At 35.3% G+C, this 17,019-nt stretch overlaps 1 protein-coding gene across 1 annotated transcript in view; it reads left to right on the forward strand.

Annotated features, from left to right (window-relative positions):
• strc1 (stereocilin 1) overlaps positions 1-16,594 on the forward strand; it is a 33,855-nt gene extending 17,261 nt beyond the window's left edge. Inside the window, exons 13-29 of the mRNA XM_087261212.1 lie at positions 69-107; positions 5,920-6,096; positions 7,364-7,504; positions 8,495-8,556; positions 8,663-8,798; positions 9,018-9,106; positions 9,186-9,321; positions 10,737-10,933; positions 11,017-11,107; positions 11,313-11,475; positions 12,396-12,571; positions 13,068-13,223; positions 13,652-13,794; positions 13,891-14,039; positions 15,052-15,149; positions 15,499-15,649; positions 15,826-16,594. Coding sequence (XP_087117338.1) covers positions 69-107; positions 5,920-6,096; positions 7,364-7,504; positions 8,495-8,556; positions 8,663-8,798; positions 9,018-9,106; positions 9,186-9,321; positions 10,737-10,933; positions 11,017-11,107; positions 11,313-11,475; positions 12,396-12,571; positions 13,068-13,223; positions 13,652-13,794; positions 13,891-14,039; positions 15,052-15,149; positions 15,499-15,649; positions 15,826-15,920 — 2,199 coding nt within the window. The 3' untranslated portion in view covers positions 15,921-16,594. The remainder of the gene's footprint in view (positions 1-68; positions 108-5,919; positions 6,097-7,363; positions 7,505-8,494; positions 8,557-8,662; positions 8,799-9,017; positions 9,107-9,185; positions 9,322-10,736; positions 10,934-11,016; positions 11,108-11,312; positions 11,476-12,395; positions 12,572-13,067; positions 13,224-13,651; positions 13,795-13,890; positions 14,040-15,051; positions 15,150-15,498; positions 15,650-15,825) is intronic.
• Positions 16,595-17,019: the final 425 nt, after the last annotated feature.

Consider the following 17,019-nt stretch of genomic DNA (forward strand, 5'->3'; position numbering starts at 1 on the left):
TGCTTTATAATGGATTTCCTCATTCAATAACTGTTCATGAAAATATATATTTTTTTCTTTTTATAAAGGCAAGTGTTATCCTGGAGAAGATCTCAACTAATTTGAGTGTAAGTATTTTTTTCAGTAAAATTAAGAAAAACAGTTTTTGTTCTTATATTAAGACAACACATTGCAGGATAATAGGGTAAAAATAATGACAACATTTTTAGGTAATGCATTAATTGGGTATTATTATGTTTATTATAATGTTTATGTTACTATATTTAATTAAATATGTACTAATCTTTAGAAGTGGTGTAAAGTAACACATTACAAATACTCAAAATACTGTATTTGAGTATTTTTGTCTCAGGTATTGTAATTTACCAATTAGTTTTAAAATTTGTGTTCTTTTACTTTCCCCTGAGTACATTTTTACAGCTGTATCTGTATTTTTACTCTACTATTTTCCTTCAACCTATAGCTACTACTTTAATTTTTTCTTGTCTTTGCGGATTGGCTAAGTAGAAAATTCAGTCCTGTGATTCCTGTCCAATCAAATTGCACATACGTAGGCTCTTTATAAATGCAGCAAACCGTTTGGAAGCATTAAAAAGATCCAAGAACATGCCCGAAATCTTTATACGCATTGACAGAGAGGCTGTTTAGACACCAATGAGAAGATGAAGGATTTTTACTGTATGATGACTGAAATTGCCAAAAGGCCTTAAACAATCACTAAATGCACTACAGAATACTATGTTTATACTGTACATCCCTACAGTTATTGCACGTAAAATCATCAGCTTTTTACAAAGTAATACTCACTACTCTTGTGTACTTTAAAAAGGCTTTTTACTCATACTTTGAGTAATATTTACAACAGATACTTTTACTTTACTTGCACTACATTTCTGAACATGTAATGGTTCTTTTACCTGAGTATGATTTTTTCAGTATTCTTTCCACCACTGATCTTTAGACAGATAAAATACTGGATGAGATCGAGTTCAAAATTACAGTCAACAGTTTTTACAAAGATTTTATATCTCTTTTGAGTAAAATACTGTGAACCACTAGAAAAAAAGTTCACTTGTTCACTTCAATGTTAATTAAAATGTTGTATATTATCAGGCTAATTATATATGAACATATATAGACAATATACATTTTTTGTAGTCTGGTGTATGTTAAAGATATGAAGATTTAGTGCAGGATAAAAAAAAAACTTGATTTGAGAAAATTGCCTGTAAAGAGCCCCTATTATGCATTTAAAAATATCACATTTTGGTTTTAGAAGTCCCCAACAACAGTCTGATATGCATTCAAGGTCAAAAAACCCTTTCATTGTCTCATAATATGCATTTATTTTTATCTAATTATCCTAATGACTCTCATATGATTCGTTCAGCGTTTTGATTTGTTTCCAAACCCTCCTTAGCTTGTGATTGGTCGACTGCTTTCAGTGTAAGACATGCCCACCAAGGCTTATCAACAGTGTTGAAGTAGTCAGAGTGCAGAGTGTATGTGTGAGCCCTATGTAGAAGTGTATTAAGGCAATGCAGTTTAACACCAGCATACTCCTGTATTCTTAACCATAAGTAAAAACAGACACACATTCAATATTAATCCACACAGTGGCAAAAGTTGAACTATTTTGAAACTTGACCACTGCATATGTTTAGTAACAGCTGACGGTGGCCATAGCAACAACAAACGGCAGTTGATCACAAGCTTTTAAACGCATTTAAACCAATAAACAAAGCAGCATGAGTTGCGTTTTTAACATGGTTTTAGACGCAATATATCTTTATATAATTAGAATAAAAAGAGTTAACCAGATACAACACAAGCCGTGTGGAGCGATTACAAGTAACAACACAATTAAATACATAATTTGCAAGCTAGAGAAAACAAGGAGGCAACTATTTTAAAAGCTTACTTACACTTGTGAAATAGAGGAAGAAATTGATCCATGAACTGTGTACTGTAAAGTTCCTGTCAAGCTCTGACAAAGTACCAGACATCAATAGTCTTTTTTTGATCCTTCCTTTAACAAACGGCCCATGAATCCCCCATTGTAAGCATGTATATCTTTGCAAAAATAAACTTCAACCACTGACTCACATCCTCATCTTTGGGTAGGGAAAATAAGTGTCTGTGTTTATGCAACTTGATTCAACAGGGATCTGCCACAGTGTTTATCTTCCTCTTTTTCATTCTACAGTGTTTGTGGGTGGGGCCGGGGATTTTAATTTTGCCAGATCTGTGTGCACAACAAATGGGCGTGTCTTGAGTTCTATATCGACGTTACACCGACACCGCTAAAGACTAATTACCGCAGCGGTTAATTCGAACCACTATCAATCGACTCTTTTATAGACGAATCAATAGTTTTAAACATATTTTACTTCACTTAGAGCTGTTACACACTGCATGGTCGTTTTCAAAAACCCATATTAGGGGCTCTTTAAAAATATGCATTGTAATTAAAACCTATGGAAACAAATTGATAAAGCACAATAAACAAAACACTTAGAAGTGTATTTTGGATGTTTTTTTTTTTTTCGATTACATAAAAAAAAATGCTTTATGAGAGGTCAAAAAGGCCAAAATCTCAAAATTGACAAATGCATGAACAAAACTGTTTTGCCTGCAGTATCTCTGAGGAGATAGCCTCTCTGCGTGTATGCGTGTGTGTCTGCTTTTGAGATGTCAGCACTTTTCCTCATCCAGCTGGCCCACTACCCAGCATAATCAACTCTGGGGTGGTTCAAGGACAAATGCACTGGCCTCACATACTGTACACACACACACACACACACACACATACTCGTCCATCAGTTACTCTTTTTAATTTACCCTGCCTGTCTGAAAGTGCATGTAATATTTACTCATGATCCATGTGATTTGGCAGTTCCTCAAGGTATAGGTTTACACCAATCACAATGAAGTGATCTAGCAGCCTGTTTTTCTGTCTTTGTATTTTGTGTCCAAGCCAAGGTTTAGGAGAACATTGTGATGTAGGTCAGATAGGATGTCACTAGTGTGCTGGCACATGCTTTAATCATCCTCTTTCACATGTGGGGCATCAATGAGACACCTAAATATAAGTTAAAGTGTATTTTTTTGTGGAAATATAGACTGCATACGGCACTTTATTATTAAAACTAGTTACAGTACATTGCATAAGCGATTTTGAGTGATTTTTTCATATACAGTTCTCAGCATATACAGTGCATCCAGAAAAGTAAGTTTTTTATGTTAGTCATTTTCAAAAATGGATTAAATTAATTTATTTCCTCAAAATTCTACACACAATACTCCATAATGACAATGTGAAAAAGAGTTTTTGAAATTGTTGCAAATTTATAAAAAAAAATTAAAAGCTGAAAAATCACATGTACATAAGTATTCACGCCCTTTGCCGTGAAGCTCTAAATTGAGCTCAGGTACAGTCTGTTTCCTCTGATCCTTGACATATTTCAGCAGCTTTATTGGAGTTCACCTGTGGTAAATGCAGTTGATTAGACATGATTTGAAAAGGCATACACCTGTCTATATAAGGTTCCAGGGTTGACAGTGCATGTCAAAGCACAAACCAAGCATGAAGACAAAGGAATTGTCTGTAGACCTCAGAGACAGGATTGTCTCAAGGCACAAGGCTGGGGAATGTTATAGAAAACTTTTGCTGCTCTGAAAGTTCCAATGAGCACAGTGGCCTCCATCATCCATAAGTGGAAGATGTTTAGAACCACAAGCACTCTTCCTAGAGCTGGCCGGCCATCTAAGCTGAGTGATTGGGGAAGAAGGGCCTTAGTCAGGAAGGTGATCACTAACCCGATGGGCTCCAGCTTTCTTCTGTGGAGAGAAGAGAACCTTACATAAGGACAACCGTCTGCGCAGCAATCGGAAACCCATTCTTGCCTGGAATTTCCCAAGATTTTTCAGCAACAGGAACTGGAAGACTAGTCAGGATAGAGAGAAAGATGAATGCAGTAATGTACAGAGACATCCTGAAAGAAACCCTGCTTCTTGACCTCAGACTGTGGCAACAGCTCATCTTTTAGCAGGACAATGACCCAAAGCACACTGGCACAATATCAATGGAGTGGCTTCACAACAACTCGGTGAATGTTCTTGAGTGGCCCAGCCAGAGCCCAGACCTAAATCCTATTGAACATCTCTGGAGAGATCTGAAAATGGCTTACACCATCACTTCCCATCCAACCTGATAGCGCTTGAGAAGTACTGCAAAGAGGAATGGGCAAAAATTCCTAAAGACAGGTGTGCCAAGCTTGTGGCATCATATTCAAAAAAACTTGAGGCTATAATTGCTGCCAAAGGTGCATCAACAAAGTATTGAGCAAAGGCTGTGAATACTTACGTACATGTGAATTTTCAGGTTTTTTATTTTTAATAAATTGGCAACAATTAAATTTTTTTTTTTTTCACATCGTCTTTATGGGGTATTGTGTGTAGAACTTTGAGGAAATAAATCAATGTAATCCATTTTGGAATAAGGCTGTAACATAAAAAAATGTGAAAAAAGTGAAGTGTTATGAATATTTTCCGGATGCACTGTGTAAGTAACCCCTCACAAATCTCTACAATATTATATTAGTATAAATCTCGAACTTTTACGATATATATATATAAAAATAACTTACGATATTGGGCCAAAAAAACAGTACACCCAAATTTATGTTATTGAAAAATATTCAATACAAATTTTAAAAACAGCAAAATTCAAGAGAAACAAAAAATGTAAAACAATTAGTTGAAATTTTGTAGTTTGTAATTTATCCAATATTTTGCAAGAATTTAATTGCATTATCTTTCAATTTCTAAAGATGTTTAGTGACTAAAATATTGTTTTATTAAATATATCTGTTTAAAAAAATCTGTTTTGTTTAAATGCACCAAAATACAATGCCTATACTCACTGAGAAAATGATACAAATGTTCATTTTCAAAATGAAGTAAGTATATTGCTTTTTATTTTTTATTGCTTTCTAAAATATTCTGAACATATTTATTTAGAAATTAATAGTGTATTAAATATTCTAAAGTTAAAAGTTTGTTTTGTTTAAAAATTAATATAAACATGCCAAAATCATGACACACTTTTTTGTTATTTTGACAAATTGTCATTTGTTTTGATTTTAATCACAACATTTGTATTATACAGGGTGATGAAAAAGAATACCACAACTTTGAAAATCTGTGTCTAATCAAAAGAAACATGATGAAACCTTGGGTAATTAATCAATATGATGAGTACTTGGGAAAAAAAACTTTTTTTGAGTAGAAAACAAGTTCATAGATGTTCAACTTGACACCCTCCAGATACTCGAGTGACATCGACCCAATACTCGTACTCGTTTCACACTCTCTGTAGCATCTCAGGCATAACAGTTTGGATAGCTGCAGTTATTCTTTCTTTTAGTTCCTCAGTGTTAGCTATTAGAGGTGGTCGAACACCATATCTTTAACATAGCCCCATAGAAAGAAAAGTCACAGGGGGTGAGGTCAAAGGCTCAACACTTTCAACAGTGCTCCTAGTGATTAAATGAGAACCACATAAAACTTCAGAGCTTCCTACGTCGACACAATCAATTACAGAAAAAAACATAGCTCTCCTTTTCTTCTTTGCAGAGTTCTCGATTTTCAAAGATGTTCTTTTTGAATCAACCTGTACGTTCACAAGAAATGTGATCAATTATTTGCTTAAGAAAGCAAAATTAATGCTTTACCCAGTATATTTATCTATATATATGTTGAAGCAGACTTAAAATAAGAATATAATATAATAAAATACATTTATTAAAATCTTTCTTTTTCTGTCTTATCTGCAGTCCTTAGTTTTATATTGAATATTGTATTCTCAATAGTACTAAATACTATGTATAGTAATACTGTAAGTGTGATCTCTCTCAGCTGGCTCTGCCTGGCTCTGGGCTGCTGTCTCAGCTTGGCTCTCTAGTGAGTGGAGTAAAGGTGGAGACTCTGTGGACTTTACGATCTGATGTTCTGCTGGAAGCGTTACCTGCTATGAGTCTTCAGACACCTGGACTCACCCCTCCACAGGTCAATGCCATCATCTCCACTCTCTGGGTAAGAAACTCAGTCAAACATGCTCAAACTAGAAGATTCATTTAGAAGAGGAAAAACTGAAAAAAAAATGAAGAAGAATTTAAAAGGCCACCATTTGAAGAGCATTGGCTATTCAAATTCAGGCTCCAAAAGAGTTTTATTGCTGTGCTGCCACACAAGAACATCTTTCGGTTCTTCAAAGAACATTGTAGTGTATAGTTGTTTTAAATAACATCTTAATGCCAAGAACAATTTAAAAATCTAAACCATTTTCATTATAATCTATTCTGTTTTAAATCAAAATTTGTCTTAGAATGTTCTTTTTGAAACTGTTGATGCCAATAATGTCCACTTGTTTAAAACGCATTTTAATGGTTTTCTTATGGGTCCACAAAATAGTCATTATATTTGTAAGGTTTCTTAAGCTTATTAAGTTTCATTCATTCTCTTTTCGGCTTAGTCTCTTTAATAATCCAGGGTTACCACAGCTGAATGAACCGCCAACTAATCCAGCATATGTTTTCACACAGCGGATGCCCTTCCAGCTGCAACCCATCACTGGGAAACATCCATACACACTCATTCACACTCATACACTACGGACAATTTAGCCTACACAATTTACTCGTACCGCATGTCTTTGGACTGTAGGGGAAACCGAAGCACCCGGACGAAACGCAGGGAGAACATGCAAACTAAAAACAGAAACGCTAACTGACCCAGCTGAGCCTCGAACCAGCGACCTTCTTGCTGTGAGGCAACAGCACTATACCAATGACTTTGTACATGACTTGTTTCCATAATCCTGGACCAGGTCGTATCCTGAGCAGCTGCTGCTGTGGTGGTCGAGGAGGAGTGGAGAGCATGAGACTGAGTCTCATCGATGGATTTGCTCTTAAGTGTTTAGACTCTCAGTAGTGATTATTTAACCACACTGAACTGAGCTAAACTGATCTGAACTTAAACACTGAAAAATGAACTATACTGTTTCAATTCACCATGATCTTCTAAGTGAAGCTGCTTTTACATAATCTACATTGCAAAAGCGCTATACAAATAAAGGTGAATTGAATTGAATTTAACACTGCATAAAAAGTACTTTTCAAAATCTATAATGGGGCACCTTAAGAAATATGGCAAAGAAATTTGCAAGGTGCAGTAGGTGTTCTGGAAGCTTTTTCAATGAAGATATTGACAATTAAACTGCTTTTGAGTATGACATTAAAATTGGTATTAATTGTTTTAGCACAAATACTGTAAATTTATCTTCTGCTTTCCTTGTTTTCAGGGTTCTAGTTCAGTGTCCCTGTGGATGGATAAAGTCCAGCCTTTGTTGTCTAGCACTCCACTCCTCAGTGTGATTCCCCAAGTCCCTCTACTGCTGATCAGAGACACTGCTGTACACACTCGCCTCTGGAACACACAGCAGGTACACTCCTTTATTTACTATAGTCACATCACTTGTATGTTTTGTTGTTGTTATTGTTCTTAACAAATACATACAGTATATATGTAATATTTCAGCATATTTGTCTATTATAAAATTATATAATGGCAAAGCTGAAATTTCAGCAGTCATCAGTCACATGATCTTTCAGAATCTTTAAAATATGCTAATTTGGTCTTATTACCATCAGTGTAAAAATAGCTGGAAAAGGTTGCATTTATTTTATGCAAACCTTGTTTTACAAGAAAGAAGACATTTTTTATAGACAAAATACATTTATTTTAATCTATTTTACATATTTGTAACAAGACAAATTTTTATCATTTTAATTTAATTTAGGTTAAAAATTAGTAATAAAAAAAGGTGTTGTAGACCTAAACAATTGAACAGTGTAGACTTTTGCATTCTGCAGCACAGATGCACCATTTTATAAGTACAGATGTATAACTGTGCATGAACCATTTACACTAAATATTATCTGTCTAAGGGGCATAACAAGTGTTTTTCATCATGACACTTGCTATTGCCACAGAGATCTGTATAACAGTATAGTGTCTAATTACTGCTTTAATTATTAATAATGGAGCAAAGGCTTCTTTGTTGTGTAACCTCTGGTTCTCTGATTTAGCACACTAGATACTGTATCTTCTGTTGGCAAGTCTCGTTTACTAGTAGGAAATAAGAATTAAGTTGCAGAAGTTGCTCTGGTGTCCTCAGCCCCTCTTTCCAGGACATTAAGCATGAGAGTGTTTGGTGATCCCAGACAGTCTGAGATAAGCTTACAGAGATAGGAAGTTACAGATTTATTTATTCATTGCATTAGAGCAGTTCAAGCTTAGAGAAACACCTGATTTGAAGCATCCCAGACATAAAATGCATTTTTTACATCCACATTTTAGACTACATTAAATTCTAAGGTTCATGATTTTTTTTTCAGTAATTTCATTATATTGTTTTTTTCTCATTCACTAGGCTAAAGTTCTCTTCAAAGAGGCTATCCACTCTCATCCAAGTCTCTCACTAAATGATTTTCTGTAAGTTTGGCTTTGTTTTGTGATTATGAACAAGATCAACGGCATGAATAAATAACCTACCCAATGAAATATGAATTGCTTATTTTTCTTCTTCTTTCTCTGACAGATCTTTGGGCACAGTGGCTACAGGAGTGACATGTGTTGAACTTAAAAAAATGTTTGAAAGCCTGGCTTCTCTGTCTCCACTACGGGACATTCTATCATTTCTCAGAGAGCAGCCTGTGCCACTCCACCCCTCACTTGTATGCTAACGAAAGCTTAAATTCAATTGCAGATTACTTTTCTGTTTAGTCAATTCCTCACTAAATTCAGTCTTCTCATTGTTGACTTGATTGTTAAAGTTTTGTGTAGACCCAAATTGATGTGTTAAATTGTGAATGCTGGATCAATTATTGCCCAAACTGTATGAACAAATGTACATTTCTCATCAAAGAAGATGCATTGTCTTCTATGTATTACAGACACAGTGTATAAATGAGGAACTCTACAACTTTAACTTCTTCTCAGATTTGCTTGGAGATTTGGGACCTCAGATTGCTCTGTCACTTCCGTGAGTCACAATTTAGTTCAGTTTTAATGTAATTTAATGTAATCATGTTTTCACATTCAATTCCATACCATTCTTTAAGGCTGTCCACCATTAAGAAGTTTCCACCAGATAAAATGGATTCCCTCAGGAGAATGATAGTGGAAGACCCACATTACTTCCTATTGCTTCCAAGCACCAAACAAGCTGCACTTGTGGACAAGATGGTTCAAAGACTGGTAAAGATCGGTTTTGTTTTATTGTGGAGGGAACACACTTACTGAACAAAACAAATCCGTGTGAGAGTGAAGTCACATAATAGTGTATATAAAAATGTAAAGTTCTGAACATGACTTATTGACAGTGTAAAAGTTAAAGATCAGAGATGAAGCATAACTCATTTTCCTAATAACCAGTACAATCTACCAAGAATAGCCCAAGTTAAAACGACTGTGGCTTAAAAATGAATTCTACGAGTGAGTTCTACGTACTTCTTTGACAAGTTTCAGTTGCTGCTGGAGGATGAATCTAAAGAACAATTGCTGCAAAATAGATAAATGCATATATTTTGGGTGCAAATAAAGTAAATTGACTCTCCTAACTTATTCATTTATTTTTGTTTGGCTTAATCCCTTTATTAATCAGGGGTCTCCTTAGTGAAATGAACTGCCAACTTATCCAGCATATGTTTTACACAGAGGAGCTGCAACCCAGTACTGGGAAACACTCATTAACACCCATTCACACACACACACACTGCGGCCATTTTAATTAATCCAGTTCACCTGTGGACTGTGGGGGAAACTGGAGCACTCGTAAGAAACCCACACGAACATGGAGAGAACATGCAAACTCCACACAGGAATGCCAACTGACCCAGTAAGGACTCGAACCAGCAACCTTCTAGCTGTAAGGCAACAGTGCTAACCACTGAGCCACCATGTTGCTTACTCCCCTAATTGCCCCTAACAGATGACATTGCATCAATCATCTAATTGCTCTTTAATTATGCCCACTAATTTTGCATAGTAAGGGAAGATGCTACATATCCATAAACAAAAAGTAGTCAGCAGCAATAATAACCATTATGCCATTTCATAAGTTTGTTTTCACCGCCTGTCTTTAGTAAACCTTGACTTTTTTGTCAACTGAAGGTTTGCACTGCTAGAAGCTGTTAGTAAATCTGGCCCTAGAAATGATGTAAAAAATGTTGTTCTGGACCATCCCAGTATATAAGGTAAACAAGCTTAAATTGTATAAAAAACATAGGAATTGTTTTGCATGAACTTAGAAAAGCTACACATTAGTCAAAAAACAGCAAAAGGATGTGAAAATTGCGGTCTAAAATAGTACAATTATAAATTGTGCCTTTTATTACACTTTTACAGATATTAAGAGATAATGAAAATTATTATTACTATCATTATTATTATTATTATTATTATTTATTTGTTATTACAAACTAGGATAGGTCAATGAGTGTCAGTGTCACAGCAAAAAAGTTGACATTTATATCTTTTGACATTCACATAGCCAAAATGATCACAAAAATAAACTGAACAAGACAAAAATGTTCATAAGGATGCTGTCATATTGTCATTTGTGAGTTCTAGTTTCAGTGAATTTATTTCGGATATTTGGGTTTTCTCCTCAGGATATGTACAGCGGAACATACACATTACAGGAGTTTCATTCATTAGGTGTCATGGCTACGTTTGTGGCTGATGAAATGTTTTGGCAACTGGACAGGAGCTTCTTTGTCGATAATCTGGAGTTCCTGCGAGGATTCTGCTACAGTTCCAATAAAAGAGACCTAGTGGCAAAAATGCTACAGGAACCAAAGACATTTGGGTATGGACAGTCAGAAAATAATGCTAACAATTAAACCCAGAAATGCCTCTTAACAATAAACTGTATCTGTTTTCTCTACAAAGCGCTGTGCAAAACTGGACTTCAGAGACACTGAACCAAGTGGACCGCTTCTTGTTCTTTCTTCCAAAGGAGATTATTCAACTCATCCCTTTAGTACGTGGCTTGATTTTTCTTTCTTCACTCACTTAATCGATTACGGTATTATCTCACACACAGAAGTGGATATAAGATCAACCTGTGACAACCTGTGATTGATTGATTTATTGATTGAAGTTATGATAATTATTAGTATATTTAACTTACAATGAATAATTGAGATCACTGCTTTTGATCTTTGTACATGTGTGTGTGTCTTCAGGGTTTGATGAGTTTAGAGCGCATTGAGAGGCTGTTCCTGAGTCAGCAAGAGTGGGAGAGCGGACAGCTCGGCTCTCTGTGTCAGTCACCTAATGAGCTGTTTGACAAGCAGCAGTTTGTGCTTCAGTTTTTCCTCGGCTTCCTCAAAGTGGGACGCGCCACTTGTAAATAAAGTCTTTTGCCTCTTGTGAAGAAAAATACCACTTATACACTCACCGGCTACTTTATTAGGTACACCTTACTAGTACTGGGACTGCCTTAATCCCTCGTGGCTTAGATTTAACAAGGTACTAGAAATATTCCTCAGAGATTTTGGTCCACATTGACTTGATAGCATCACACAGTTGCTGCAGATTTGTCGGCTGCACATCCTTGATGTGAATCTCCCAAAACCTCTCAAATTCTGACACTACCATCTGAATGTCGCAGCAGAAATCGAGACTCATCAGACGAGGCAGCATTTTTCCAATTTTTTATTATCCAATTTTGTTGAGGCTGTGCGAATTGTAGCCTCAGTTTCCTGTTCTTAGCTGACAGATGTGGCACCCGGTGTGGTCTTCTGCTGCTATAGCCCATCCGCCTCAAGGTTGGAATTGTTGTGCATTCAGAGATGCTCTTCTGCATACCTCAGTTGTAAGGTTATTTGAGTTACTGTTGCCTTTCGATCAAACCAGTCTGGCCATTCTTCTCTGACATCTGGCATCAACAAGGCATTTGCGCCCACAGAACTGCTGCTCACGGGATATTTTCTCTTTTTCGGACCATTCTCTGTAAACCCTAGAGATGGTTGTGAGTGAAAATCCCAGTAGATTTGAAGTTTCTGAAATACTCAGACCTAGTCTGTCTGTCACCAACATACATGCCACGTTCAAAGTCTTTTAAATCACCTTTCTTTCCCATTCTGATGCTCAGTTTGAACTTGACTATAAATGCATTGAGTTGCTGCCATGTGATTGAATGATTAGAAATTTGCGTTAACAAACAGATGGACAAGTTTACCTAATAAAGTGGCCGTTGAGTGTATATGTATATAATTTGTTCCCCTACTGTCATTTCTCATATTAAATGTGTGTGTTTGTGTTAGACATTGGGCTGACCCCTACTTGTGAGAGCCTTCGTGTGACACAGCCTGCAGCCTGGACTATCGACAGTCTTAAAAACATGCCATCAAGTGCGTTTCGGAGGTGCTTGCAGCTCATTGGAGAAGATCCATTTTTCAGTCAATACGAGCTTTCTGTGCTCCTAACAAAGACTAAAGAGGTGCCTTCATCTGCTTATTAACTCTTCAATAATGCATTAACAAAAGTGTTTGTTTTTACTTTTGTATCTTGAATTTCAATTTAAAAGTACCAACTTCAGTATTTATCGGTACTGAAATAAATAAAATGTCCATCTCGCAATAACATTTGTGCACTGTTGAGAAGGTTGTTAATTATATATGAACATGCATACAGTGCTTATAGGAAATCATCCTACTCTGTAGAAATCTATACCTCATATTACACCCCAGTTTTCAAAAGATCTTTGGGATAAAGTTGTGGGAAGGCACAGGTTATGTGAAGACTACTAAAACATTTTTGAAGGCTGAAAAAGTTATTTGGAAAGTGATTTGATTCAGGATAATCAGCTGTGTTTTAGAACCTGCTCAACAGCTCTCAAAATGCAAGTGAGAAATGCTGGTATCATCATATTTACTGATTTGTACTGAACTTGGTACTTTTGACAAGTTTAGTTTTACTCTTTTGTCTGTGTGTAGGTTTATGGTATTCCCTCCAGTTATAACTCTTCTGTGATCGCTCAGTTGGGTCGTATTGCCACTCAGCTCTCACTTAATGAGCTGGCTTCTCTTAAACTGTCTGAAATTGAGTCAATCGCAGCCATGGGAGCTGTCAACATGTGGAACAGCAGACAGGTAAACATTTTGATGAATGTATTGAAAAGGTGAGCTACTGTAGGATGGGTCGGACAACATCATTTAAAATATGACTTTGGCTTTGATGAGCCTCTTGTTATTCATTCCTTTGTTTACTATACATGATTGCAATATATGTTAATGTTTATTTTGCGTCTGTAAAACAATATTTATGTCTCTGAAAAATGACATCATCATCATCATCATCATCATCATCATCATAATCATAATCATCAATTCTGCATTTAATTAAAAATAAAATTAAAAAGTAATGACTTTCAATTCTTCCAATATATTTAAAAATATTATTTGTTTCTGTGATGCCAAAGCTAAATTGTTTAGCAGCAAGTATAATAAATGTACTAACCAAAGCAAAAAGAATCATACATTTTGTAGTTTACACAACTGACCCTTGTTTGCTATTGCAGTTGAAAACGCTGTTCTCCACAGTGCTGAACTCATCCAGAAAGAACCCTAGCCAGTTAGACTCCAGCACTTTTGTTGCTTTGGGACACATTGTGTGTGGGATTGATGCATCAGTCATGCGCAGTTTGAATCCAGTGGAGTTCAGGTTAAATTATCTCAGAAACTTTAAGCTGTTGATTTTAAAGTTCATTCTGTTAAACAGATTTTTTTTACACTCTGTGTGTTGTTTCTGTCATTCCAGTAAGGCAGTTTTGTGGCTGGGCCGTTTGCGTTTGTCCTGCTCTGAGGAGCAGCTGCAGACATTAATAGGACTGCTCAGCAACAGCTTGTCTTTTGGACTGATCAGCTCCTGGGGATCAGAGATCTTCATTGAAATAGGAGCCATTGCAGGTATACTGCAGCTCAGAGTTTGTAATCAGAGAGTTCAGATTTATAAATATGTTTGGCTTTGAGCAAGGTATTTTATTCAAGAGTGCTTCATCCTGCTTATTACATTGTTACTTCTTAATTACTTGAAAAATGTATTAACTTAAAACTTCAGCATTGAATGCGGTAAACAAACATTTAAAAGGTTATGATACAATCTCATCACTTATTACACAGCTTTTCAATACATACTGTAAAGTGTAAAGTGTATAGGAAGAAGTTCAAGATAGAAAAGCAGTCTTTAACAATGTAAAACACCAACTTCAGTTACCTAGATGAGCCTGTTTTCAGTTTTTACCATTTGTTATCAAGCAACAACAAACCATTCAATGGCACAATTGCGCAACGAGAATAAGGTTTTCCAGAGAGTCACGCAATAACAGAATAGAATTTAATTATTTGTTCGAGTTATTTGAATAAACTGTAAATACTGTTTTATGTCACTGTTTAACATCTGCAAATACATAAATGGATATTTAGGTTATCAACAAAAAAAATAATTTACTTGACACACCTTTAAATAAATTATATTCTGGAGGTTTTAGGGGGTGGTATTATAACAATATAACAATAATTTGTTTAAACATGCATAATAGGCAAGGCAAGGCAAGTTTATTTATATAGCACATTTTATACACAGTGGCAATTCAAAGTGCTTTACATAAACAGGAATAAAAGTGACAAGTGTAAGAAAATAAAAAATAGTAAGGATTATAAAAATAAGAATGAAAAATAGATAAAAATGTGTTAAAATAGGTTATAGCACGATAAAATAGGTAATATAGAAATAGGTAATAACACTAGTTTAAGTAACAATTCATGCTATTGACTACTGGCTTATTACCTGTCTATTATTGAAAGCTAATAGTTTTAGTCTTAATAAATTCTGTATTAGCATCAGTATCAATAAGAACATTGCGTCTTAGTTGCTTTTTAGTTCAAAATCACAATAATTGTTGTTTTTTTTTATCTGTAGCGGGGTTGCCTGATATAGCCATGTCTGCTTTGGTGAAGGAACAAATAGAGGGAATCACCCCACTTGCCATCTCTCTCATCCCAGCGGGCAAATTTGCAGTCAGTGTCTGTTTTTATTTTTCTAGTGTGAAACCCTGAAGTGATATCTGTTAAGTTGGTGCACTTACCAAATAAGCAATGTGCTAAGTCAACTGATCACACTGTATTCATGTATCTTGTTGGTCATTTCTCATACTTAATTTGTGATTTCTTTTCTAAATCTTTTCTTAATCTTCTTTTTTATGTAAAGCATTTTGAATTACCATTGTGTATGAAATGTGCTATATAAATAAACTTGAATTATGCATGCAACTTAGACCACTGGTAAAAACACTCTAATGATGTACTCTATATTTTGGAGTAATTTCAGGATAGTTCTACCTGTGCTTTCTACTTTCTCTCTTCTCAGGTGGTGTTTAACCAGGCACAGATTCGCATGTTCACCTATGAGCAGGCCATTGCTGTAACTGATGCCCAGCGCTCTGCTCTGTCTTCAGTACAGCAGACGGCCCTGTACATGGTGCTCAATCCCTGGGAGGACAAACCTATTGATTTCAGAGGTACATTCACTTCTGTTTTAAAAGAGGGCGGGAGAAAGAGAAGCTCTGCTATTTCACAATATTTAATACAGTATCATCATAAGTTTTGATTGACTGATATTTGGATACGTTTAAGTTATCACTGGGTTGCAATGCTCTTTATTGTGTCTAACAGCTGTTTTTGTGTATGCTTTTAGGCAGGTCTCTGGGAGTCGCAGTTTACCCCTGTCATATTTTCTACCTCTTCAGCATCCTGATAACGTTGCTGTCGCTTCCTCCTGTTATGGGATGAGTTTGAATCTGTCACTTCTGATTCGCTGCTATACTGAACTGAACACTCCTTTCCAAATATGTGCAATATGGTGTAACTTCAATACTGTAAATATGTATTCAGCCTTTTTAAATTGCTGAATTGGGTTTCAGAAATGTTCTGTGAAATTGCATCAGAGATATTTGATAAGTACATTGTAATATTAACAATCACTCATAGAAATATTTCTTTAAGGAATTTCTACAGCATTTTTGGTCATGATAAAGAGCTTTTGTTTATTTTTAGTTTGGAAAATAATGTATCAACATTTATGTCTGTATTTTGGTTTGACTTTTGTGCTTTACATTTATCTTTGTGTCCAGTTTTATTTATAATATTTATTAATTTATGCATGTATTTTTAACTGCTTTAAGAAGAGCCTTCATGCAATGACACATCTAAATTGGTGGTATTAACTTAAAAAGTAAACCCTGATCGTGAAATTTCTTTGTTCTTTCATTTGTAAAGTCATTCTTGTGTTCATTCTCCCTATTTATGTAATTTGAAGTTTAGTGTTCTTGTATTTTTGTGCATCAACTAATACATGTATTATTTAGCAAAGTGTTAGACCCCTAATGAAAATTAACCATGGTTTTATTTTAGTAAAAGTGTTGTTTTGTTGTTTGTTTGTTCTTTAAACTCCATGGTTAAATTACGGTTTGTGTTGCAATGTGTGGTCACTATTGTTTAAATGTAGTCACCGTGCTGTTTTAGTTTTATTCACGGTAAAGCCATATGAAGATTTCAGTTGCAAAGACCTCTAAATGGATCGGATCTGTTCTTCTAAAATGATAATTTATCTCAGTCTCCTATGTTTTTATGCTGTTATTTGACTTTAAAGGCAATATAAATAATCTATTCATACCCATAACTGTGAAATATCTGAAGCTACACAGGTAAAAAATATAAAAGTGCTCATTTTAGAAGTTTTCTGAAGGCTGAACTCATCTGAACTCTTCATATGTTTACCTCCTGTAAGGGCCTGGGGCCTAATAATTTTACAACTTTAACAAAATAGAATTTCACTACAAGAAAAACAATAAGAATGATGATAATTAATAATAATAAACACAATGGCATT

This window comes from Danio rerio, chromosome 7, assembly GCF_052040795.2.
Source record: "Danio rerio strain M-AB ecotype USA chromosome 7, GRCz13ab, whole genome shotgun sequence".
Lineage (NCBI taxonomy): Eukaryota > Metazoa > Chordata > Actinopteri > Cypriniformes > Danionidae > Danio > Danio rerio.